This window comes from Phodopus roborovskii, unplaced genomic scaffold, assembly GCF_943737965.1.
Source record: "Phodopus roborovskii unplaced genomic scaffold, PHOROB, whole genome shotgun sequence".
Lineage (NCBI taxonomy): Eukaryota > Metazoa > Chordata > Mammalia > Rodentia > Cricetidae > Phodopus > Phodopus roborovskii.
In genome coordinates this window covers 6,990,059-7,017,254 of record NW_026126682.1, presented here as the reverse complement: position 1 = coordinate 7,017,254, position 27,196 = coordinate 6,990,059, and the positions used below count along the sequence as shown (strand labels likewise).

Below are 27,196 nucleotides of genomic sequence, written 5' to 3'. Positions count from 1 at the left end.
TATTCCGTCTTATACAATGAAGGCAATCTATACACACTGTCAAATGTTCCAACACTGCTTCCAGAACCTGCCAGTTAAAACACACACTGGCATCACTCAGCAAGCCTCCCAGCTTGACCCTGTCTGTGGATCATGCAGCTGCCACCCAATCATTAACCTCCACCATCTTCAGAGCTCTACAGCACAGCTGTAAATGTTATCAAATAAAATATATTTAAAATTGGGATCTGAAATGAAAACAGCAAATGAGGAAAGGGACCCTTTGATTTCACAATAACTAAGTAGCCAACCTTTCTCCAATATCATTTTTATTGATGTAACTATTTCATGTTCCTGGGGCCTTGGTTTTCATTCAATAAGCTAGGTGTAGCTTGACTCCAAAAAGTGTCAGGGCTGGAGAGACGACGGCTCAGTGGTTAAGAGCACTTGATGCTCTTGCAGAGGACCTGGGTTTGTTTCCGAGCACCCACATGTTAGCTCACAACTGCAAGCTGCTGCAGTTTCAGGGTACCAAACCTTTCCTCTGGTCTTCTAGGGCTCCTCCATGCACATGACTCACATATATTCAAGTGAATACACATACAGATTGGATAAAGAAAAAGGTAAAGTTTTTAAATGTCCCATTTACTGCAGAAATCCATTCATTTTTTTAAAACATTTTATTGAAAAATTTCTCAGACATTGTTTTCCCCTCTAGTTTCTACCAGATACCCCCACCCTCTTACCCACACCACTTTATGTTCTTTCTTTTTTCTCTTTCTCTCTAAAACAAACAATAAAAAATAATAAACCAAGAGGCACACAGAAACAAAACTGAAAATCAAAGTAATAGCATCATGACCTGTCAGGAAAAGCTATTCAAATGCTAGGATTACTACTGAACGTAATTAGTCTCTCTATGAGAACGTTGTGTCCTTTACAGTCTGTATGCCATATGTCACAAGGTGCCTATGCAGCATTTCTCCTACAGGACATCCAGGTAAAATGCTACTCCAAAGGCAGACTCCAAGTCAATGTAGTCAGAGAAATACAGGAAATGCAGAACATGGTCAAAATGGCTCACCCAAAAGTGAGGTAATGCAGTTTACGTCAGTCATACAGATTCTCATATTTTCATTGCCGAATAATTTCAGAAATCTGCAGTATACTTTGCAGAGTACATGTTTGCTTTTCTACCCTCCCCCCCCATCCCACCCTGGCTATGACTAAAGCACCAAGTGCACATGTAACACATCATTTAGACAGAGTCATGAAAACCTCCTGGGGAAGTCCCAAACTCAATTAAGGCATCTGGGCACAGGCCATATGTTATCAAGCCTTTGCACACCTGAACCCCAATATCTAATGACTCCAGGACCCTCATTTGTAAGACTTAATAGTCTGCCTTTTAGGAGAGGAGAAGTGAGCTCTATGTGACGTTCTCCATCATATTCACTTGAAAGCAATCTAAAGAGAGACAGGGAAATGAGGACTGGAAATAAATGAGCACCTATATAACACAAAAGAATTTCTAATTCATGCCCTAGATGACAACTCATAACAAACAAATTTATCTCATCAATCTTTATTTCTTCTTTATCTACAATTCATGAAAAATGCTTTCAAGAAAATAGCAAAAATTCATTTTATCTGCTACAGAATAATTTCCCTCTGTTAAAAAATTTCTTTGTAAATGACTTAGCTTTTCTTTTGGTTAAGATACCTGGATTATTAATTTGGTATCAAAAGGTATATACTGTAGAACTAAGAAACCCCACTTTCTGAGTCAAAACTCAGACCGAATTCTAAAACTGAGCCAAAAGTTGAGACTGCACATGGATGTAGCAACACCCATCTCCAACTTCTCCCACTGTGTGGGCACATGCATTTTTAAAGAGGGCTCCTGGCCACTTTTATCACTTGCAGACACTCAAAGGGTACGAAAAGCCCCAGCACTGACTCTGGCTACCTCCATGTATGAGTAGAGGACTTGAGAGGCCTACACCACAGTCCTCAGGGAATATGTAGAGAACTGTCCCCCTTCCCTACGGGCTGCTTCACAGTACCAGTGCCATCCTGTCCTTTTACAACAGAATTAATAAATACCCAGAGATAACTAAGCCATAGTCACTGTTTGGCCTTAAAGCAAGAACTAAACTGTGGGGACATATTTCAGTTTGTTTCCACCAAAACATACGCTCTGGATGATAAGATCGTGATTGACACATTCTCATCTGCAAACCCTGGGATGTGTCAAGTTTGTGGTATTATAGTTACAACCCTGTGCCTTCCCAGAAAACCATTAAAATACACTGAAAGATTGGCGGCATCAATCAAATATATATATATATATATATATATATATATATATATATATATATATTACAATTTGGATTAGGTATTTGAAAATATATGAAGGGAGAGATGACTCGGCAGCAAGTAACACCAGCAGCTCTTCCAAAGGACCTGGATTTGTTTCCCAGCACCCACATGGCAGTTCACAACTGTGTGTAACTCCTGTTCCAGGGGATTCGATGCCCTCTTCTGACCTCTCTGGGCACAAGGCACACACATGATGTACATGCATACAGGTAGGCAAACACTTCAATTCGGAAAATAAAATAAATTTTAAACAATAAAACACATGGAGAAAGTTATCTCCTTATTTTAAAATGACTGGGTAATGAATACTACTGTCATTGCTTCATAGCATTCAGTAAGGCACTTTAAGAAAATCCCTAGGCTCATATGCTCTAAAAGGAAGCTGTTAACAAAATAGCTAAGAAAACCAAACATTACAAAAAACAATGCTAAAACTAGATGATAAATTGAAAGAAAAAAAAAAAACAAAGAGAAATAACTATGTAAAAAAAAGACTCACCAGGGAAATGAATTACAGTTATTATTATCATAAAATGTTGAAAATGCTCACTTAAGAAACTTAAAAATAATGATATGGCCTCAACAAAATAAGTTTGGAAAATAAAAAAACTGGTAGTATAAATGATTTGCAATTATGTGCAATATCAAGGGATGTGATGTGAAATATCAAGAATAATAAAAGACAGGTTAGTTTCAGTTTTAGAAATCAAATGTTGAGCACAGATTCAAGACCTCAGAAAACCCTGAGACTCTTGACTGACCAATTCCAATTGTCATGTTTGCTGCTAAGAGACAACCCCAGCCACGACCAGAACATCTACAGCATCTACAGCTCTGTAAGAGACAGCCACGGCCAAGCCACCTAATGCTCTATAAACTGGTGGTTCAAGTCCACCTGTTGAAGAAATATGTAAGTGCCTATGCAATACAGAAACTCTTCATGTGTCAAAGGTCAGCTCTCCACAAATGAATTCACACACACACACACACACACACACACACACACACACACACACATATATATAAGGAAGGCTGGAGGGGAGCACTCACCCTCACAGGTGATCCTGCTGACAGAATGATGAAGTTCAAGGCAGAAGCAGGAGGCTGCTTGGGCTTTCAATTTCTATTAGCTCTCTTGTCAAAATGAAGGTGACTAAGTCCCCCAAATGTCATACATTTTGCATTTCAAGACATGGACTTCCTCTCTGACTCTTTACAGCACTACGCAGACATTGCAGCCACTGGCCGGGACGAAACATAATTATGGTAATTATGTCTACCATAATTAGGGAGATGGCAAATCCGATCAAACATTTTTAGAATAGAAATCCAAGAAACACAGAAAGTTTTAAGCATCCAAAAATCAAACTAAATTTCCAACAAGAGACTTAAGGAGAACTAAGGTTCTTTTTCAAATGATGCAGGATGAAGAGCTTGAAACACAATGACTTCTGGAATTCTGCTATAATGAAACAATAGTTTGTAGGTTCCTGTGTGGGTTACCTAGGATTACTATTGCTGTGATGAAATACCATGACCAAAGCAACTTGGGGAGGGAAGGGTTTATTTGGCTTATGCTTCCACATCAGTGAAGGAAGTCAGGACAGGAACTCAAACAGGGCAGGAGCTGACGCAGACAGAGGCCATGGAGGGGCCCTGCTTACTGTCTTGCTCCTCGTCACTTCCTTGCCCTGCTTTCTTATAGAATCCAGGACCACCAGCCAGGGATGGCACCACCCACAATGGTCTGGGCCCTCCCCCATCAATCACTAATTAAGAAAATTCCCCACAGGATTGCCTACAGTCTGATCTCATAGAGATATATTTTCATTTAGGGTTTCCTCCTCTCAGATGACTTTCCCTTGTGTCAAGTTGACATAAAACTAGCCAGCACACTGTGATCCACAGCAACTAAGGTAGGCAGATACGCTGTGTGAAATGTATTGCTGTGATTTGGTGTAATAAAAAGCTGAAAGGCCAATAGCTAGGCAGGAGGCATAAGTGGTCTTCCAGGCAGAGAGAAGAAGTAGGCAAAGATAATTGAGGTGCAGAGAGACACCAACAACACCTGGAGGGAGCTGGACATACTAAATGAAAGGTAAAAATCCATGAGGCAGAGCATAGATAAACGGGTTAATTTAAGTTAGAAGATCTAGTGGGACAAGCCTACACTAAGGCTAACTCTCATAAGTAACAAGACGTCTGTCTCCATGTCATTATTCGTGAACTGGCAGCCCAAAGGAGAATCCGTCTACACAATGCAGAATAAGACAGAATAAGACTGAAAAATGCCACGGGAGGCCGCCTGATAAACAACTCAACATTCCCCACTCTGAGTCTGATGAGATGGAGATCAGGTATCCAGAGACTGACACAAAGCAGGCATCTGTAAGCACTAGCCGCATGAGTCTTTGCATCGGGGAAGACCATGGCAAGAAAGACAATTGGGCAAGGCTGAGATGGGGGAACAATGGCATCGTGGGACCAAAGAGGAGCTGAGATAAAAGCAGGTGATGGCGACAGAGCACCCAAGCGACACAGCAGCAAAAACAGCGATAACGAGGGCACTGGAACAGCAGACAAATGTCCACGGGGCATGGCGAGGCAGGAATTGGCTGTGGAAGCCTTCAGAGTCAAGCCAGGAAAGTGGACTTCTTATACTGCAAAGGCAGGAGTATAAGAAGGCAATTTGTGCTGGGGGATCTTACCTCAGGTTGGAACAGGAAGGAAGCCAGAGATGGGAGAGGCAGTCAGAAAACAACCACAAGGGTAGCAAGAGATGCTAAAATTGTGTGCCTGGGTTAGCGGTGGGAAACAAGGGAGCATGGGGGTAAGAGCCAAGCCAGTGTTTGCATGAGGGGATGGAGAATTTAAAAAGACAAGAGGTTCCCAGCCTGGAAACCACACAGCAGGGAAAGACAGTTTCTAAGTTAAAGAAGAGAGAAAGTGTAGGTTTGGGGAACACAGGAATCACCAATATTTTGTGTGCACTGAGGCCAGGATGAATGGAGATACCAAGGCAGAAAGATCTAACTGGGTAGCTGGCGAGCTCAGTGCGGACTTTGGAATGGGAAGCTGAGTCAGACACTCTGGTGTGACTATAATGAGAGGGTAGCCAAAAGCAAGGCGCAGACGAGACTCTCAATGAGAGTATGAGAAATGATCTCAGAGGGCAGAGGGCTGCTGCTACAAAGAAGATGAGGGTGAGTAAAGCACACGCAGAGCCTGTGGCAAAAGTGCTAGGAAAATACAGAAAGGAATCAAGCTTCTGAAGAGTGGGATCCGGGGATGGGGGACAGGGCCTGAAACAGGGGCAAAGTGGTGTGGGAGGAGGTGTGGGAAGGCAGTGAAGACATAATAGGACGGAGTGCTTTAAGAAAAGGAAGGCTGCAATGGTTGGTCTGTGTCCACTAAAAACTCCCAGGTCTAAGTTTTAACCCTGATAATTCCAGAGGTGACCTTATTTGGGAAGGGGGAAAAAAGAGTGCTGCAAATGTGACTAAACTAAGACGAAGTGACACTGGAGTTGCTCGGGTACCTGATCAATCTGAAAGATGCCCTGACAAAAAAAGGGAAAAAGTAATGCCAGCATGAGCCATGCAGAGGTGGGAGGATCCTGAGTACAAGGACAGTCTATGTTGTAAGTCCCGAGGGAGGGAGGGAAAAAGGGAGGGAGGGAGGGAGGGGAAAAAACCCCATTGAAGGAAGATGACATAAAGAATCAGGAAGAAGCCAGCATCTACAAGCCAAGGAGAGGGAGATAAGGACAGCTGCTTCCTCACAGCTTGTAGAAGGCACTAACATAGTTAACACTCATTCGGAACTTCAGACTCCCGACCTCCAGAAATGTATGTTGCTGAAGCCCCCCAATTTGCTACACATTGTTCAGACCATCCTAGGAAATGAATGCAGAGGACCAGAAGGTTTGGGGGGAAGCACACAGGCCAATGACACAGCCCCACAAACGGGGGCTGCTCAGTTGCTTGAGGCTGCAGCCATGGCAGGAACTGATAGATTTATTTGCAGAGGGATTTCCTCAAGCAGCTCCTGGCAGCCACGAGGTGAGAGGAAAAGATGGCAGGTCAAAATCCACACTGACAGAGATTACAAATGATGTGCAAAGGGGTACAGCACTGAGGGTACTGTCAGGAGAGAGATGTGCCCAGAGTGAGTGAAAACAAAGAAAGGCAGTGGGCTGGGCCAGGGCAGCTGGGTGGGTAGGCAGCAAAGTGAGAACCAAAGGGACCAGAGAATGAAACCGGTTGAGCACGAAGTGGGCTGGAGCTCCAGAAAACAGGGAACTCTAAGTGTGACTGCTGAACGCCAGACATAGACCCACAGGCACTGAGACGCATGAGAGACATGATTACAATGACTGGAAAACAGGGTCCAGGAACATCCCTGCACCCCAGCCCTGTTCTCATAAAGTCAATTACTGCTACAATTATCATCTCAGGCATTACATCATTATACGAGTAACAGGGGCCATGCTCTGTGTTGGAAGCTAAAACAAGTGTACACTGTCCCCACCTATCTGCAAGAATTATTACAGTATACGTACTGTAAGTTGGTATATAAAATATACTTCTGAGTGCTCTCAGATACGGTTTGTTTAAATGGAGATTTTTATATATTTTGTATACATTTCCCTGGGATTTCAAGATTGAAATAGGTGGAAAATATCGAAATAAGCCCTGGAGCTCCTTTAGGGTTACAAACATGAAAAAGCAGGCCCGGCTAGAAAGGGGATACATTATGAGGGTTTTCCACCACGAAATAGGTGCTGAATTATTTCCATTTGGATACCACACCCAAATGCTTCATGTTTCAGAGATTTATTCCAAACATTAAAGTTTTTATACTTTCTCATCAAAAAGCCAATAAAGATCAACAGTTTGTAACAGGAAAAAAAAAACAGAGCTATACCATTTCAGTTCTCATTTAATCATGAACTATTCGGTGGGTTCCAACACTTCCATGTGTATGTACTCACAGGTACCTCAGCTTTTGTCTCCAACGTGCAAACAACTCTGCATATGGTGGTTTCACGGCAGTGAGTGAAGAAGAATCGCATTCTTTCAACTTTTGTACAAAAAAAATAAAACATCATAAATATAAAACTGAGGCTCATTATGAAGAAGGCATGGTGTAGGTTTTCTGCCTAAGGAAGAATGTGGCCACCAAGACATTCAGAAAGTTCTGCAAAATCTCCTACACGGAGTAGAGAGGTCATCACAGTGTCACTATCAGGCCCAGTAGAAACAATGGCATAAGAAACCAACCTTCTTTTACCTTCTACCTAGTTGGTTTGTTCCCCAGCATTTACCTATTTGGTTCCTTCATTTTAGCCATATATTGAAAACTTCAGTTAGTTGTGGAAGTAAGTTTAAAACTTGGAGGGAAAAATTATTTGAAAATCCTAAAACTCATTAGATTAATTCATCCAAAAGGTATATAGACTCAACTCACAGTTCATAAACTGGCTGCCATTTTAGTCAGGGACCAAATAAATGCAAAACAAATGAAGGGCTTAAAATTTCCTGTCTCCAACCATAACGGGCTTCAGCAATATCTACTACCCATCACTGCAAATGTCTGAAGGCCTCAACACTTAACTGCAAACCAGTCACATGTAAACACACACACACACACACACACACACACACACACACACACTATCCACTTTACATAGTTCCTGAATATATAATTTCATGCTGTTTTAACAATCAGCCAAGCATCACGATCAGACAGTAAATAACTAACTAATGCATATTTTTCCTCCTCTGTTCAAGGGCAAACATTCACACACACACCTAAAAGAAATCTTCACATTAATCTTGGAGTAGCACCCACACTCCAACCCAGGCACCCTCTGGCGCTCCCTGTGATAAGGAGCCTGAAGCTCATAAACTCAGGGTAAGGAGAGCAGCCACACCTTGCAGCATTGCTAAGAAACTGACCCAACCCTCAAGCTGCAAGATTCTAGTCTCAAGTGAATTCCAAGAGACTGAGAGACTAGATGCCAACAGGAGGAGAGGAAGAAATCAAGAAAACTCCTGGACAATCTGAAGGTGTCAGATCCCCTGACAGTTGTGAGCAGCCATGTGGTTGCTGAGAATTGAATCCAGGTCTTCTGGAAGAGCAGCCAGTGCTCTTAACCACTGAACCATCTCTCCAGCTCCCCCATCCTACCCCTCACCTCCCCCCACCCCGCAGACTTTTATGTAAGGTAACTTGGCTACTTAGAACCCTATACTAGAACTCAAAGCATTGTGAAGAACGTCGTAGTCAAACTGGTTGACATGTAAATGAATGAGAAAACCAAGACTGTATTAATAACTTGCCCAAATTGCTAAGTAGCAAATGAGAAAGTCTTGCTGCCTCCACTCAGCTCATCACTCTCTGCTCCTGCAGCAAACGGCTGCTTATACTTAAAAGACACTTACAAATGTTAGCTGCATGCTGTGTGCCCAAGAGTAACAAGGGTGAATGTGGCATCCCTTTGTGGAGGGTTAAAAAAACTGGTGGGTTTTAGATAATATTTTCACCCTCTTAGTAGGTAAATCATTACACAAAGCCCTATGTAAAATTTTCGCAGTATATCTGAAACGTAATCTCCTCTGTAGCCTTAATTTCTAATTGAATTCTTCACCCTCATAGCTCGTCCAACCAGAGAAGGTAGATTGCCATGGTTAGCACATGCAATGAAGACAGTGGTGTTGGTGACAGCAACAGAGATGACAATACGAACTCCACCAATCCCAATACGACAGTCTCCTAAAAGCCTATAAGCACTAATTTATTTAAGCTGCTCAGGTCACCTACAAGGAAGCTACTACCATTTGCAGACCTGTGCAAAGAGGAGCAGTTGCTCAACTGCAGGTGTGTTAGCATTTACCCCCAGGCACGCGTGGTGGTTACCATCCCAGATCAAGACCTTAGGCTTTGCTTAAATAGCTGAAAATTACTCTGGCCCTCTGCACCTTAATGGGCTCATCTGTGAAAAGCCAGGAAATGATGGGTTCTGCTGCTCTCCAGGTCTTGCATTAGGTGACTTTCTGGTTTACAATATTTAAAAAAGAAACAAACAAACAAACAAAATCTCTGTACCATGGAAGGAGGGAAATTCTGAGAGAGCTGGTTATGATGATTTTGTTTCAAATGGCAAAACCCAGACCTCTGATCCTAAAGAGGTTTTAGAAGTAAGATTACAGGAGTATTTACAGCTTGTGACATCCTTATATATTCCTTGCCCACTTCTCTACCCAGCCTCTCAGGTTTGTGTGCTTGTCTAGACAAATGTACACACAGCTGTGAGATAGACTAACACATATTACAACAATGGTGCATAATAAGAAAGGAGGCATTTGGTTTGTTCATTTGTGTTGTGTTTTTCTTTCCAACAATGACTAGGAGGAGCCTATGAAGACATAGAGAATATGTCATGGCTTAAAGGAAAAAGGTGGCATAATAATTGGTTATGGATTTAAAACCTGGAGAAAGAAGCAAGAATATTCAACAGTGGTTCTATCTGGATATCAGGATTGAACAGTTTTAGCTTCCTTCCTTTCTTTAGGTCTCTCTTTATGTAGACTTAAATTACTTCCATAATTACAGGGGAGAATTTTCTTTATAAAGAAAGAAAAGGTGCCCAATATTCTCATTCTGATTCTTCCTGAAAAAAATAAAATAAAAATACTCTCTTGAAAACAGATATCTCAGTAACAAAACAGTAGAAATTCCAGAAATACAGGTTTGGAGGGAACCAGTATTATCTACTAGGATGGGAAAGGAAAATTTCTTCTACTCATTCAAGACAAAAGGAATTAAGTTCAGGAGGGTGTTCCAAAAATGCTCTCCGGGAAACTGGCTTTGGAGTCCAGTAACACAGCTTTGTAGAGCTTGGACCAGGAAAGTCAGAACAGGTGCAGTGATAAAGAAACAGAGTATGAGAACCAAATGGCGTTGGCCCCATCCAGAAATCCCCGCCTGCAGGAGGCTTGCCCTGAGTGGTCCTCCCTGTGTAACAGGACATGGCCAAAGGGACACTCCATGAGCACACGTGTCCTTCCCTCACTACAGTGCATGGGGAGATCGGCAGCATCTTCCGCGAATCTGAGAGTGTTAAACAACCAAATCCAGCCACTCGTTAAGCTGTGGGGTTAGCACAAGGTGTAGAAACACCTCTGTTTACATGTAACTACATACAATGTACACACACAGCCTGTTCACAACATCCACGTGACTGACTTTATATGTGTACAATGAAATAATTCCCTCTATAGCACCCTGGAAACAGTAACAAAAAGTCAGGAAAGTACAATTTTAAAATCATATTCAGAACTCAGAACTCAGAACGATTTATTACATATGAACGTGGCTTTTTTTCTTTTCTTTTTTTTTTTTTTAAAGAGAACCATCTGATCCACAAAGAGCAGAGAAACTGGACCTGTAAATATCACCTTGCTGACGATCTGAGGCATCAGCACATCACACCCTGATTCAGCAAGGTCTGCAAAGGAGCTTTGCTGTCCAACTTATCAACAGCTCTGGACTTGCCCAGCACATGCCCATCACAATGGGCTTCTGAAAAATGGTCCTCAGCAAGAAGGAGGCAACACAGAAGCCCGCAATGTGTCTTTTATTGATTCAGACACATTTCTGATGATTACTATAAAACTCAATGGCTATTTGAGATTGGAGACTAATATAGGGTAACAAAATAAACAAATATCATCTCTTGTTTCTTAGGTTTGTTTCTGAGCACAAAGTTGGCCCCTATGGACTCTTATCTACTAGTACATAAATATACCTTTACATCAGAGAAAGAAAATCAGCCTACCTCATCAAAGGTGGTGTCGTCTTTCTTCAGAGCTGTAAAAGGGAAAGAGAAAGGACACAGTTACTGTGAAGCATCCCAACAAGAATCTAAATTCCAGAAAACAGAAAGGGGAGCACAGGACAGTGTTTTCATCTCAGAAAGCAAAACTGTACCCCACCTGAATAACAATGTCATGATATATATATATATATATATACAAAACCTGCAAATGAGAGCGAGAACAGCACAGCATACATCTGTGAAACACTTTTCATAAATATGTAAATGAAGCATTCTGGAAAATAAGGAAGAGAAGCAGGCAAAGCTTTCGCTACCTCTTGGCAGAATATGTTCTAATGGAAGTATAAAAGGGACACAAAGTAATCGAAAACTAATTTCCTCTCCAGCACCTGGTGTTTCCTCCTGTGTGGTTTGTGGGCCTCCCAAGCCACTTGTTAGGATGACAAACATTCTGCACAGGGTCTAAGTAATATTTTAGCACAAAGCAAAGTCTGAGCATGGTAATAAAAGACCAAGATTATCAAGTGAGCACTATGTGGAATAAAAGACATAGTTCAAACATTTTAAGATGATGAATTTGTATAATCAAATTTCCAAAGAAAAGAACATGTTGAAAAATGTTTCATAGGAACTAACAAATACTTTAGATTTATCTTAAACACACTTAACCTTGGAAATGAAATTTTATACCACTCTAAAGAAAAAGAGAAGAATATTACATGTAGTTGTCAAGTATCAGCTCATTAAACCCTGCAGTTACAATGTTTCATAGTGATGAAAAGGCACCAAATAGTTAATTTGTTGGAAACTACCAGTTGCAAAAATGCTGCAAATCTACAAAATCCTTCATAGATGTTTACAGGTCTATATGATAGATAGTCCTAGCCTGGATGAAAAGATGGGAGTGTCTGTTGCTTGAAAGGTCATGCTCTAATAAAAGCAATGAAAAGCAAATTATTCTGGCAATTAAGTTCTGAGAAATTAATGAGTCTAAGCAGAAACTTCTAAGTAAAAAGTTATATACTCAAGCCATGTGGCATGGTGTGGTGTGGTGTGGGATGGAATGAGTTCTGAGACATGGTCTTACTCTGTAACCCAGTATGGCCTGAAACTAGCAGTAATCCTCCTGCTTCAGCTTCCCAAATGCTGGGATTACAGGCTTGAGCTACCATGCCTGTCTTTCTAACAATCTTAAAAAGATTTTTTTCTCTCTGTTTCAGATCATAAATTTGTCTTTCTAAAAAGTCCAGAAGTATGTAGCTGTGTAGAAGTGTGTAGCAGGATGCAGGCTGTCTAGGGTGGCTAAAACACTTACCAGTTAGTTGTTAGTCTTTCCCCTTCTAGCCTAAAACACTGATCTCAAATAAGACTGTCCACTTTGTCATTAGAGAACAAGTTGCCCTGAACAGAAAATTAAAAGACAGTCCTTACCCTGGCCCCAATGGCTGTCCCAGAAATCAGTCACAGATTGATTTCACTGCAGAATTGTTAACTTACACTAAACCTGAAGGAAAGAAGACCCTAACTGATTCTACTGACTAGTTTTCACCAGAATTTAACTTCCATCTAGAAACTCTCAAGCCCAGTCAACAAGGGCAAGTCTTTTAATTAATATGCTTGCCTGGCCATTATCAAACATAATATAAACAAGTTCCTCACTTTTCAAAAAGTTCATATTTTAGAATAACATTGGCTTCAAACACAAAGTAGCATATGAGCACATACTTAGAGCTCCCTCCATCAATCAGTTAGCAAGTGTGAATGAAGTGCGCAGCCACATGACAGCCTTGCAAAACTTGTGACTCAGAAGACAAACTTTCAAAAATAATTTTATCTCCTGTAGACATTGCAAGAGTGCTGAAGTTTAGGCATGTGTTTTCTTAAGCAAAGCTGTACTGCAGCTGATGCTGTCCCTTTGGGGACTGGAAACATGGCATGAAGGTGAGAAATGAATGAGGTGGGGAGGTTGGTTCTCAAACATTCACACTGGCCCACTCTCCCCTTCTTAGTTCTAACAATTTCCCGTCATCCTAACTAAGAAGAATGGGAACAGGAGAATAAAGAAAAAATTCTAGGTGTGTCTGAGAAGCAACAAAGGAAGGCAGATTCTCCCCACTGTGTGATATGCTCAGACCCTGTAGAACACAGGCACAAACAGATCTGGACCAAAAGGAACTCAATAGGTACCTTTCATTGTCAAATTGATATCTGACACAGTTTCTTCGAAATACTGCATCCTTGGCCTAAAAAGCAGTTAATAGTGTAACAAAGATCAAGGTGTCCTTCCCAGATAGTTATCAGTTCACTGATGAATAAACTCTGACCTAAACACGCACACAACATCTTGTTATTGATTACGTTCCCTGATTGTCATTAATCATTTATGTTAATGTAAAACCACAATTGTCCTCAAGGATACTGTGGGACAACAGGCAGATTGTGCTCCTCTAGCTTAACAAAGGGATAAATATTAAGTCATTTAATATGATCAGATAGTCTATCAGCTCAGACACAGTTCCTCAAAGCACAGAGAAGAAATCCTGCTGTGTCCCCGGATGGCAAGTTCACGAACCTCTATTATAGAATTTGCCACTTAGTGGTGGCAATGCCCACTCACCAGTCTGTCTTCCAGCCACATTACTCACTAACTCCTGGTGCCAGTACAATATCTAGCACCAGAAGGTACAAGCAAGTTCTATCTCAATGGCAAAGAGGGAGAACCTCATATTTTGATATAAATTAGAGTTTTAGCAAATGAAAACATTTTTATGTAAAACCATAAACATAAATTCCATTACCATAATATCCCTTCCCCTCCTGCTCCCTCTCATGCTAGGCACAGGGGTCGAGGCCTTACACATACTGGACAAGCTTTCACCACTGAGCTAAATCCCCACCCCCAAATTAAAATCTTTTATAACTGCTTTGGGAAGGAATATGGGATATTAGTTACACTGTGTATCTGAACCTCTAACTTTACATTTCTCCCTCCTCACAGATTGGCTCATCAATGACAGTCAAATCTAGAAATACACACCTCCAGCAGAAGTAACAAACCCACAAGAATTCAGCTTGATCACAGCTTCCTCTCTGCACTGACCACATCCTTTAAAGAAATGGAATACATTGGTTCATCTCAGATATCAAGCATAAACTTCCTTTCCCTAGGGAAGAATCCAAACTGTATCATACAGACAATTCACAGCCTTCGTCTACCTGAACCTCCCTGCAAAATCCAGGGCAACTGGATTATAGCACAGTTCAGCTACTTCACAATTAAGTTCCTGTTTACTTAGCTAGCCTAAAAGTCTTTAAGTGAGGAGGGCGAGGGGATCAGGTATAAGACAAAAACAGTGATTCCTAAATAGTGACCACACTGACACTATTGATCAGGAAACTGTAAACACTCGCTATTAAAATGGATGGCTGACTTTAAAATCCAAACCCACTCATCTTATAAAGGAATTACAACTATACTGTAGTCACTCCCTAGCAGATGTCATAAATTAGAGCCCTGCGGCTAGAAACCCAATGTGTTTTATTTGACCTTTTATAATTTGGTACTCTCAGATCAGTTACATTGGGGTAGATGGTGACAAAATCATCATGACCTATGATGTGTGACAAATTAAGCATTCCCACTTTTTTGTATTAAGAATTATCATTAATAATAGCCATCAACCACATATCATATGCATGTGTGAACTGCCATAATATTTTAGGTAAATGATTAGTGATAAGAAGGAACAAACAGAAATCAGAAGAACTAGCAAGAGCTTCCAGTACAGATCTTCCACAAGTGATAGATGATGTATCAATGTTATTCTGTCTCCCTTAATCCCCACAACAATCATACACATATGTGCAGGAGAGAATGCAGGGATTTAAGTGGATTACTGGTTGCCTGAGACAAGCAGGAAAAGAGAGAGCCAGACACAGAATGGTCCAAGTCCATTTTCAGGATGCTATATTACAAATCTGTCCCACACTTCTCTTTTCCTTGCTTTCTATGTAGTCATGCCAGCAAGATCTAGTCCCTAATAATGACAACAGATTGCAAATATTCATTGAGTCTACATGGCATGTCACACAAGACTTCAAATCTTTGTTCCACTAAGCACCAACAAACAAATTTTTTAAAGTGATACATCAAAAACTAGGACTCAGAAAAGTTGAGGGGTCTATCCAAGGTCACCGAGCTAGGACACGCAACACCAGGAATCCCATCTGATACACAGACCACATTCCTTGCAAAAACTCATTCCATTGCCTCTGGCTCCTCAAAAAGCCCTTCAGTCATCAAAATGAGTTCATTGCCTCTGAGTATGAAGAAAAGCAGAAGAAAAGATACTTTTTCAGCACTGCTGTTTCTAATAAATACCCTGGGTTTGGTGCACACACAACTAAAATCTCTTAATAATGTCAATATTTTCTTTCACAATATACCACAGTTAAGATCCACTCTTCTGACTCACAATTCTCTTTCAATACCAAAAATGATCGGCCTTCTCTACCAAGCTGTACTGTTTTCTAATGCCATACAATCATAGGAGGCATTTGTGAGCAGCGTCAGACTCAAAGGGAGTTTTCACATCACTAAGTCTCTGTGATATTGAAAGCCCAACTAACTACACTACCCACTCGCCAGCATTGCAGTTAACCCAAATTTTACTGATTGGCCACCAAACCCTAAAATTATTTATACATACAGGATTTTTCTATGAATGCCCTTGGTTTCTTACTGAGACTCAACTGCGATGAATTATTTAACACAAAACTGGAGGGGCTCCAACAGAATCATTAGCATTAGTAAATATCTAGTTAATGTGCTTAAGAACGGGCCCTAATGGACTCCAGAACCCACCTAGGTGGTGCTTTGAGTCCAACACTGAAACATCCTTGTGAATAATACACAGGATTCCACACCTCAGTCTGGCACCCTTCTTGGCGTCAAACTTCTTTTAAATGTAAGATTCCACATTTGAATGCCTAACTCAGACAAGTGACTTTGTGTACATTCAACACATGCAATAAATAAAGGCTGAACTAATTTAGCTTCTACACACAACTTGTAGTGTTCTCAGAAAAAAATGTCAACCAAAGTAATAATAATAATAATAATAAGCTAACTAAATGTTTACCCGTGTTTCCTCTCACTTGAAGACAGTTTGCATGTATGGACAATGAACTGTGGTACAGAGTACTGATAATCACTAGCATGTCCGTGCTTTAAGGAATTACTTGTTTATGATTAATTAATTAACACTTTCATCAACATGATCACAGCCAGCCAAAGGCCAGGAGGTATGCTTGGACACTAATAGGTTTGTTTCAGGGCTTATAGGAATCCCTTCTTCTCTGTATCAATAAAAGTTATGACAGTTTTGGAGGCAGCTACACCCAGGTTAAGAGGCGCTTTCTGCCAGTAACACTCAAGATTTAACCAACCCATTCCACATGACACTGTTGCCATATCTCTGTACCCTATAACACGAATTTACTTTTTAAGTATCCTAAATATTCCCTGATCTTCTTTGTTTCTTATTTGTTTGTTCTTTGTTAAGTTGGTTGATCTGTTTTTAAAGACAATAGCCTCTGAACTCTACTAATGGAGCAAGTTCAGGAGACTGGTGCGTGAAGTCTCAAACTTCACAGCTCACATTTCTCTACAGCAGCTGGAAGGTCCTAAAAACTGAGCACCCAAATCTCCATTTATAGGACCCGAAATACGGAACAAAAGGTCCCAAGGTATCTGCCCCACTTCCTTTAGGATAACCACGTTAAACATCAGGCACACGTCAACGACTCGACAGTTCTCAAAACTAAATTACTGGTTAAACCAAAGCGCTTTAAAAATAACAAGTAACCTGGGTGGCCGCAGAACCCCGATGGCGGTGAGGACCGGGTGTCCCCTTGCCCTCGCGGGTCCACTGTGGGTGTGAAAGATACTAGTGGCTGGAGGAGGGTCCCAAATTAAAGGCTTGGGACGTCCTTGAATGAAGCCCAGATCGCGGGATAGAGGGGTGGCCCTCCCGCTGGCCCATACCCTCCCTCGGGTCCGCAGCGACGTCCTCTTCATCCCTGGTCCGCAGCTTACCCCGAAGTGGCAGCTGCCAGGCTGGTGCCCGGAGCACGGGTGGGGGCGCGGGGACGAGCCCGGGGATAGCTGGCAGGGCACGGGGTTGGGGCCAGCGGAGCACACTTACCGATGCGGCTGAAACTCTCTGACAAAGTTCTCCTCAACTTCTTCATCCTGCCGATCTTCTCGGCCGGCTGCGGCTCAATGAGGTCGCACATCTGGGCGGCGCGGGGCCCCAGCAACTTCGCCAAACTGGTCCAGCGCGCAGCGCAGACAACGGCGAGGGCGCGCGGCGCGGGGAAGGCGGCGCCTCGTCCTGCTCCTCCGCCTCCTCGCGGGCCGCGGGCGACGCGCAGCGCTCGGGTGGCTGCGGGGCTCGGGCCTGGGCCGAGGCCGGGCGCGCGGGGGCGTCTTAGGTGGCGCCGGGGGCGGCCGCCATCCCCGCCGCCCGGGGGCCCCCGTGCCGCGCCGCCGCCCGCCTCATCTTCCCTCCTTTGTAAGCGAGAGCCGCGCGGCCGCGGCCGGCGGAGGGGTGGCGCGGGCGCTGGAGGAGGCGCAGGCGGCTGCGGGAGACGCGCGCGGGACAAGTCCCCAGCCCGAGGCGCGGCGCCGCACCGACAGCCCCGGCTCCCCTCGCCCAAGGCCTGGCGCGCGGGACCCCGATGCGACCTCGCTCCCACTCCGGCTCCGAGGCCTCCGCCGCCCTCCCGGACCCGCCGCGCCCCCTCCCGGCCGCCCGCGCTCCGCCCGCTCGCCCGCCCGCCCGCCCGCCGCGTCCGCGCTCCTCCCGCGCGCTCCGGGACCGAGGCCCGCGGACCGACCCAGGCCACCCTCTGCGGCGCGCTCCGTGTGGCCCGCGGGACGCGGAGGCTGGGGAGGCTCCGAGCCGCTGCTCGTCGGGTTTAGTACAGACTTTCTGGTTGGCTTAGTTGGTTTGCATTTACAGAGAAAGTGGAAGCTCCAAAGGGAAAGAGAGCCCCTTTTTCATTTGGGGTCAAGTGCAAAAGTGCCCCCCCCCCGGAACTCCTACAAAGCAGGACTCCTGTGTTTTCCCTCAGCCCTGTCTCTGGGTAACAGGAATGTCACTGTGGGTGATTACTCCGAGGAATACCCCGCTCATTGGTAAACAGTGTACTGGGTCCTTAGTCTGCTCACAAACCTATTTTTACAAGTGTCCGATTTCTGAACTGAAAGCCTTAGAAGCTAAAAAACATTTTCACCTCCTTCCCCACCTCAGCGTATGAACTTGAAAAATTACTAAGGGCGTTTTTTCCTAAAACCTGGGACAAACAGTTCCGGCAGAAAACGGAGGTTTTTCTCTAATAAACGTAGTACTCCAAACATCAGTCTCCCAGGGGAGAGTGAAGGAAGATGGGGGAGGCCTGCTGTACTGATTATGAGCCAGCAAAGTTCTTATGAATAGAAACGTTAGTAATCTTGAGTCATCTGGCGGTGTAAGTAACAGGAGCTTGTGCGGGTGTGACAATGCTGTTTAGTTTAAAGGAAGTTTTGGGGAGTTTGTGTTTTGTCAGATTTTTATCTTGAAACAAAAGCTAGCCCCCTGCCTTCCTTAAATTGTGAGGTAGAACAGTGATTTGTTCCGCCCTGTGCTGAGCACATTACATGATTTTGGTAGATTGCCACTGATATAAGGCAGCTAGTCGAGCCAAGACCCCAGCAGAGGAGAGAGCCAGGAATTCATGAGGTAAGTCAAGATAACTTTAACAGCAGGGATGTAGGATCCTGACAGCCATATCTCGATAATTACAGAAAGCACCAAGTGTGGCCTCATACAGGAAAGAGTTTTGACATTTACCACTTCCTCAAATTGGTTAGAAAGTCAGCAGTTACAACTGAACAGGGAAAGACAGGGACAGGGATACACAGACACCTGGGAGAAATGGAGAGAGGGAGGGAGGGAGGGAGGGAGGGAGGGAGGGAGGGAGGGAGGGAGGGAGGGAGGGAGGGAGGGAGGGGAGGGAGAGGAGGGAGAGGAGGGAGAGAGAAGAGGGAGGGAGAGAGGGAGAAGAGGGAGGGAGAAGAGGGAGGGGGAGACAGAGAGAGTTCCAAAACTGAGAGGTTCTTCAGTTAACAAAGACGAAATAGTCACTGATAAGAGTGCTGTTGTTCACTGGTTTGGATGCTGTTCACAGGCCCAGGGTCATGACTCAGTGTCCTCAAATGCTCTGTGTGTGTGTGTGTGTGTGTGTGTGTGTGTGTGTGTGTGTGTGTGTGTGTGTGTGCATGTACCTGCACATGCATGTGTGTTATATCTGTTTCACTCCCTAATTATGATTTTTTTAAAGAGCCAATTTCTACTTAAATTAACATCTGTGTATACAAAGCTATTGTATGTGACCATTTTTTTTTTAAATAGCATAAACTTGCATGGGTATGTCTAGGGTTAGCAGAGAAATGCATATTTAATATTAAAACACCAAAACATGCAAAAATATATACATTTCTGTATGATGCAAAATTTCTGGAAACAAAAAAGGAAAAAAAGGAATATGTCCTAGATGGAAGAAAACTTTGCCTTTGCAAATTATAGTTGAAAGTGGAATCTGAGTATTTTACCCCTCCCCAATGCATTAATTTTACATAACAAAAATACTAACTTTCTACAAACTTTCAGCCATTTCAACTGTAAAACTTTTCAAAAGTCTGAACAGTATATCTGGCATTTAAACCTGTGTCCCATGACAGGCCAGATAAAGCTTGACAATTCCAAATAACCATCTTTCTGCCCTGTTTGTCTGTGCCCTTTCTTGGGTATGGGTTACACTGGCAAATTTGGCAAGAAAACTACAAACTGACAGAGGAAATTATCTTCGTGCTTTTGTGATGTGTATGTTTCTGTTTAAAGATTCAACGTGTGTGTGTGTGTGTGTGTGTCTGTGTGTCTGTGTTTGTGTAACCATGTGTGTGTGTCTGTGTGTATGCATGTGTGTATCTGTGTCTGTGTGTGTGTGCACGAATGCACCACAGTGCACATATGTCATCCAAGAATTGAACTCAGGTTGTCAGGCACGCCTGCAAGTGCCTTTATGCACTGAGTTATTTCACTGGCTGGTAGGATTCAACTCTATGAAATGTTTCACATTTCCTTTATCCTGTCTTTTAAACTCCACAAGGCCTGAGACCCTACCCTTGGAAAAGCACAGTACATGTTTTATAGATGATTAATTGCTTATCAGAGAGTATAGAATGGATTGTTGTCACTGTGAAATTATCTTGTTTGTTTAGAGACACAAAGGCACAAAGATAATTATCCAGCGTCCATGTGGCATATGTATTTTCAGTGGGAAGATGGATCTGTGCCAGTTGTCTTTCTCCACTAATGTATGGTTCACAAGGCTATAGTTTGGGGTGACCTAAATTTAAAAATGCAACATCTGAGTACAAAGAGGTACATAGAGGCCTACCATCAAATGTTGACGCATACCAAATTCACTATGTGGTAGGCCTGGAGAAGTAACTGTGAACCCAGGATTCATGAGTTCCATCTCTACTCCATCCATAAGTGATATGTAGCCTTAGATGAGTGCCTGCTTCCTTATCTGTAAAAGTTAGAGTGAGAATGAAGGAACCTCTGGGGTCATTATCTGCAAGAATCTGACCCTAAATTTATAGGAAAAATTACCCCCACGCTCAGCTTACATACTAAGGGTGATAAACCTTTGATATATGAAGGTTGATATATAAAGCATAGATTACTTTATAGGTAAATAAGGCAAAGATCCATTGACAAAAATTACATGTGATTTAATGCCCATCTTTTCTAGTCACATTCAACATAACTGCAATTATAAATATTGTGGCTCTTATTACAGATCCTTCCTGTATAAGAAAAAACTGAGCTACTATGCTGCACGTTGATGTGAAAGGAAGAAATCCTAATCCAAATTAGCTGCAAATGCAGGATTTGATTAGGATCACAGAACAGCCAAGCAGACTCACTGACCCATAACAATATGCAAAGATAGGATCAGAAAAAAGAAACCCATGAAACAAGGAAGCCAAGAATGACAGAGATAGAAAAGTAGACATATTCATTAATGTAAAATTTCATAAGCTTGATGTCTAATCAGCATAATTACTAAAGTGGTAGAAATCTGTGGAATTAAATATCCTCCAAGAACTCTAAAATGGTGGGCTATTTCATTATTCTTATGATCAAACGTCATTCATTTCTAAACACATTCAGGAAATGAAGGAGCACACAGTTTATGTAGTTTGTATAATTTTTCTATGAGTCATCAATGAAATTGTTACATGTAATTCAAAACACTTAACTGTTACTGCTATCTCTTATATTCCCAGTGATGTATAAAATTGGTTCATATGAGTTCCATTCCCTCCTTCCCTCCCTCCTCAACCTACCCACCCACTCTCCCTCTCTTCCTTCCTCCTTTCCTTTTCTTTTTTTCTTTGAGCCCACAGAGAGGAGGAGCATGGTTGCAGAAGCTAGTGTAGTTGTACTCCTATAAAATGAGACTTCTCTCATCTTTCCTCCTCATTCTGCCATTCATCAATTGCCCATTCCTTATTGAGATTCTTTTCATGTTTTCCGAAACTTCTCTTCGTGGACACAAACCTCCAAATTTACCCAGAAATAAGAACTACATTTACATAATTATTTTACAGGCAGTCCTGAGTGTTTTCATTCTAGAGCATAAGAATCCCAGTGACCGAAGCAAAATGATCTACTTGCAAACAGCTGACAGAAGAACAAAGAAGGTGTAAAAGCATCTAAGTGACATTACATAAAAATTAGCTCAGAATATGTCCGAAAGTAATAAACTACACAAGTCAAAGCATGCATTAAAGACCAGCAATATTCTCCTATCCTATTAAAGTGTACTTAAAGATTATAATTTGTCATATGAGTCCCTATTTTCATTGTTAAATTATCTTACATAAATTTATATGAGACAATATCTATCACTATTTCTGACAAAGATACGATTTATTTAGTCCTATCTTTTGGTGTTACTTATATGTATGGTACAGATGCACCATTAGCTAAGAGTCCTCATTTATGACTGTCACCAGCTCCAGTGTTTTATGTTGCATCAAGCTTCAGAAGCCAGTCCTGTAACTGAAGTCTAGACATGGATGTGAAAGTGGTCAGAAGCTGCTGCCTCAGAGAACTAAACCTGTAAGGCTTTTTGATCAGTTGAGACAAGTCCTCTCAGGAGCAATTAAATTAAGAAATGGAGCTCTCCTATGAAAAGCATCCTGTCTTTCCTTCCAGGATGCATGCCATATAGCTATTGCAATCAAGTACCTACAAGCCAGAAGAGGTCATCTACAAAAAATAATCAGTGATGGTGTTATCACAGGACACATCCCCTCACTGCAGGTACTTACTATTTATAAATTTTAAAATGTAACTGAAGAAATGCATGCTTTGACAATCAGCAATGACTTGAATTGGTAGACTCATTTTATTGTAATCTTAATCTTTATCCTATTCAAAGAAGTAGTATCCCTATGCAACAGTAGAAATGGACCTAAAGACGGCATGAGAAAGTGTCTGACTTTGTCTTCTGTTGCTGTGAGGACACACCATGACTATGTTATCTCTAAAATGGAAAGTATTTCATTGGGATGGTTTACAAATTCAGAGGTTTAGTCCATTATCATCGTGGCAGAACATGGTGGTGTGAAGGCAGATACAGTGCTGAAGAAGGAGCTGAGACTTCTACATCTTAATCCACAAGCAACAGGAAGTGAACTGTGTCACTGAGTGTATCTTACATATAGGAGATCTCCAAGCCCACCCCCACAGTAACACACTTCCTCCAACAAAGCCACACCTCCTAATAGTGCCACTCCCTATGGAGGCCATTTTCTTTCAAACCATCACAGTGCCCAAGATCATCACATACACTCCAGTGTGTCACTGAGACACTTTCAGCTTCCAAAAAACCCTGAATAAGCCACCTCTGTAGCATGATGTATGTCATTCCCATATCCAAAAAGTAGTTGTACATAGTATATAGGATTATAGAAGAATTCAAGGAACAAGTCAAGCTTAACAGGTTTAAGGAGTGGGCCAAAATTCCTAAGTTATAACACTATATGTTGCACTTCCCACATATGAGAAATGAATGTGATATTGAAAGACATTTTCCTGACTTTGAAAAGAGGCTCCTTTCTACTCAAATTCATGCTTATAAATGAACTAAATATTTTAAGTTATCACTTAAGTCATTGCTATCTGGTAGGCACCCAAAGGCTCTGCCTCTCATCTCACTAGCACTTCTCTGAGGTGTCTTTTATTATTCAGTTTGGCAACTAAGAAACTTAAGAATGTTCCAAACAATGTAAGTGATGACTGAGAATCCCCTGTTTCTTTCTCCTGTCCCATGGTTCCACAGTGTATCCCATGGCAGATGCCAACTATATCAGTCAGACTTCCTTGAGATATTTGGTTGACTCCCTCCTGGAAGACATTCATGGACCTTCAGACTCTGAGTTCAGTATCCTAATAAGAAAGAGGCCAAAAAAAAAAAAAAAAAGCTAACCATTGAAATTCAACTAGAAACCAGTAGAGATTATGCAGGGGGAAGAAAACAAAAACTGTTATTACTTTCTTCAATGATTTTAAGCTACTGAAATGGTATAAGATACTATACCCACTAAACAAGACATGGATACTAAAACTTTTGAAGTTTTATTATAAATTACTATGAAAGGTAAAAGTAATTAAACACTTGTAACCTTAGCAGTTTAAGAAAATTCATATGAAAATTAAAAATATAAGGAATGAAAACAACCTCCCATAAATCAAAGCAAGATTAAAGCATTTAAAAAGCAAGAGAATAAAACACAAGAGAGGTGCAGTCTAGTACAGGAAGTTTGGTGTCTGAATAATGGGAGTTCCAAAAAGAAAACAAATGGAAAAAAAGAGGAAATTATCAAAGAAACAATTCAAGAAAATTTCCTGGAACGACAGAACATAACATTGCAAAGTGAAAGGGCCTATTGAGTTCTAAGACAATGCAAGAAAATAATCCTACACTGAGACACATCGTTATGAAACCACAGAACCACATAGACAAAGTATATTGTAAAAGCTTTCAAAAAAATAAACACAAGATTCTAAGTAGAACTGGGTGAAGAATGACTTTAGACTTCTCAACAGCAATACAGATGACAGAAAGGAATACAAGGGAATCATTGTTGATCTAGATGTCCATGTAGACAAAGTATTCACCTAGTGAAAGAATAATAAAGCTGTTTTCACACACTAAAGGTTAACAAAGAAACCACACAAGTCCGTTTCTGAAACAGCTTTTAGCAGATTTGTTCAAAGGAGAGAAAATAGGATCCAAGAAAACAGGGTTCTGATGTACAAGGAAGGCAGAGAGAGAAACAAAAGAACCCAGGACTACAGCACTGAAGCACACTGGACAGAGACTGCAGCAGAGTAGATGACATTAGGAGAAAGCTCACCACTCCACAAAAACAAACACACAAATAAATAAATAAAATGGCAGTGATGAGTGACCAATGTTTAAAACACATCTGGGAAGACTTACAAAGCTGGAGGTGAGGACAGTCTAGGGACATACATATTAGTAAGTATCAGAAAATTCTTTTGATCCATTCACCCAGAGGTGGGTGTAATTGCCCACTTAGGACTTTACTTAGAAAAGTCAGTGGATTCAGCAGTGAATACGGATAGAGTATATTTAGTTCCCATACATGTTCCCAGTAGTAAATGCAGGCAAGCTCTGGGCTGAGGAGTCTGTTTTACTATAGTCAAAAGATCAACATGGCAGGGAATTCTCCCATCATGGCTTAGAATCCAAGTTTAAATTCACACTGATTCTAGGAGACAAGGCCTTCATAGCTCTGTTACCTTAGTTGACCAAATACATGGGGATGGGAAGCAACATGGAGTGAAAGCTCTCCATATCCAAGCAAAGTGGGAGCCAGCCTCTTCCTCATAAGAAACAAATTAGAAGGAATCATGTAGATAATTGGAAATTATTGTCTCCAGAGAGCTGAGAAATAAGAATTGGTGGGCAGTGGTTTGAGAGGCATATGTTGGATAATTGCTGTTTTGTGTATTTGTGGTGTGTTTACTTCCCCCACAATTACTATAGTTCTAAAGGTACAGGGAAGCCACATGTTACCTTGGAAGCCCAAGTACTTATAGCACCTGATGGAAAGATATGATTTGTATTTTCCTAAAATTACTCCAGGACATTACAAAGAATTAAGGGAAGGAGGAAATGGCACTAAAGTGTGTATAAGGAAGTCATTCACAACGTGACAATTGGCTTGAACTCAGGTGTGGTAGTAGGGTTACATAAAAATTTGTGATTATTTGGAATCTGGGATGGAAGAAAGGGGACTCAGGGTTGATATTGCATCTGAATTGGACAATGGACATGTAGACAAGGAGTATTGAAGGGGTATAGTCTGGAGGAAATGATTTTAGAATTGGGTGTCTAAGGCCATCAAAAATGTGAATCTGAAGCTCCAGAGACACAGCAAGACTAAAGAAGTGGATTTTCAATTAGCATAAGAAATGGTAAACATAGTCTTCCTAACAAAACTCTCCATAGGAGGCATGAGAAACCACTTTCCCAGTGGTTGGTCTGGGAAGTGAGTGAAATACTCCCAAAACAATATAGGCTATTGCTGTTGCCCTTGGTTCCCACCTAGAGATTGAGAAAATAAGTCCCCATGGCTAAAAACACCATGCACTTTGGACACAAGGCCCAGAGAACCTGAGCTGGACTGGACTTGAAAGTCCAGCTTGAGGACTAGCTTTCATAGTACTTGAAGATGATCTGCAAGCCTCAAAGGGAAGAAAATATGCAACAATCCTACACAGCTACAATACCTATAAACTACTATGATGATTAGCATGGCACCATACCCCTAAAGGATGGTAGTCATATCTTGGCAGTAACCAGCAGCTCTCAAAAGGGATTTATACCTGGTACTGTAAACCTAGCCAACCACTTCTGTCTAGTTAAGTCATGGATGGTACAAGAGACCCTACTATCACCACTTTACTAAATCAATGTAATGTCTAATGCATTCTAAATATTTATCTGTGTAGCCACTGATATGAATCTCTCAATGGCTCTTTGCAACATATATAAAGAAAACAAAACACACACACACACACACACACACACACACACCTGGTCAAAATGTAGAAAACAAGTGTCTGAGTGGCACTTAGTTCCCATAGATAAATCTACAATGCAACTCCCATAACTAAGACTCATAGAACATTGAGAAAGAGGAGGCCAAAAGATTGTAAGAACCCGAGAACCAGGAAATCTGATGGAGAGAAAAATCTGAATGACTCCCAGGTTTGTGACTTGAGAAGATGGAATCCAGGAAGTCCCTTGACCCTGAGGGGAGAATGAACTTGACACAGCAGCAAGCCTGGGGCAGAGGCAGAAAGAGAGCAAATTTGAGAGGCAATGAAATTATCCAGGGCCATACCACCTTCATTCTCTAAGCCTTGAGTTATTATTCCAGCCATGGTGGGAGATATTTGAAAGCTTGTGTGCAGAGTGCTAATAAACCATGACTCACACTCTACCAGCTGTGGTAGAGTCCAGACTCTGCATCCTGTGACCTTCGCCCCTTTGTGCTGTCATGTGGCTTCTAAGCATTTGAAATGTGAGTGGTCCAACTGAAAAGAGCATTTGTGTACAAGGCATGCTAGGTTTCAAAAACAGTACAGCAAAGGGAATGTAAGCATTTGCTTATGCTCACTATGTGTTTGAAATGAAAACATTTTCCCCATGTTACTTTAAGTATGGTATGCTTTCTCTCTCTCTCTCTCTCTCTCTCTCTCTCTCTCTCTCTCTCTCTCTCTCTCTCTCTGTGTGTGTGTGTGTGTGTGTGTGTGTAAAATGTAGCTACCAGCA

At 41.9% G+C, this 27,196-nt stretch overlaps 1 protein-coding gene across 1 annotated transcript in view; it reads right to left on the bottom strand.

The window, feature by feature from the left end:
* The window catches only part of LOC127214182 (cyclin-dependent kinase 14), a 294,998-nt gene extending 277,350 nt beyond the window's left edge, over positions 1–17,648 (bottom strand). The window contains exons 1-2 of the mRNA XM_051174586.1: positions 17,410–17,648; positions 11,204–11,235 (exon numbers count right to left, since the gene is read on the bottom strand). Of these exons, the coding sequence (XP_051030543.1) occupies positions 11,204–11,235; positions 17,410–17,500 (123 nt within the window). The 5' untranslated portion in view covers positions 17,501–17,648. The remainder of the gene's footprint in view (positions 1–11,203; positions 11,236–17,409) is intronic.
* Between the last annotated feature and the right edge of the window lie 9,548 nt (positions 17,649–27,196).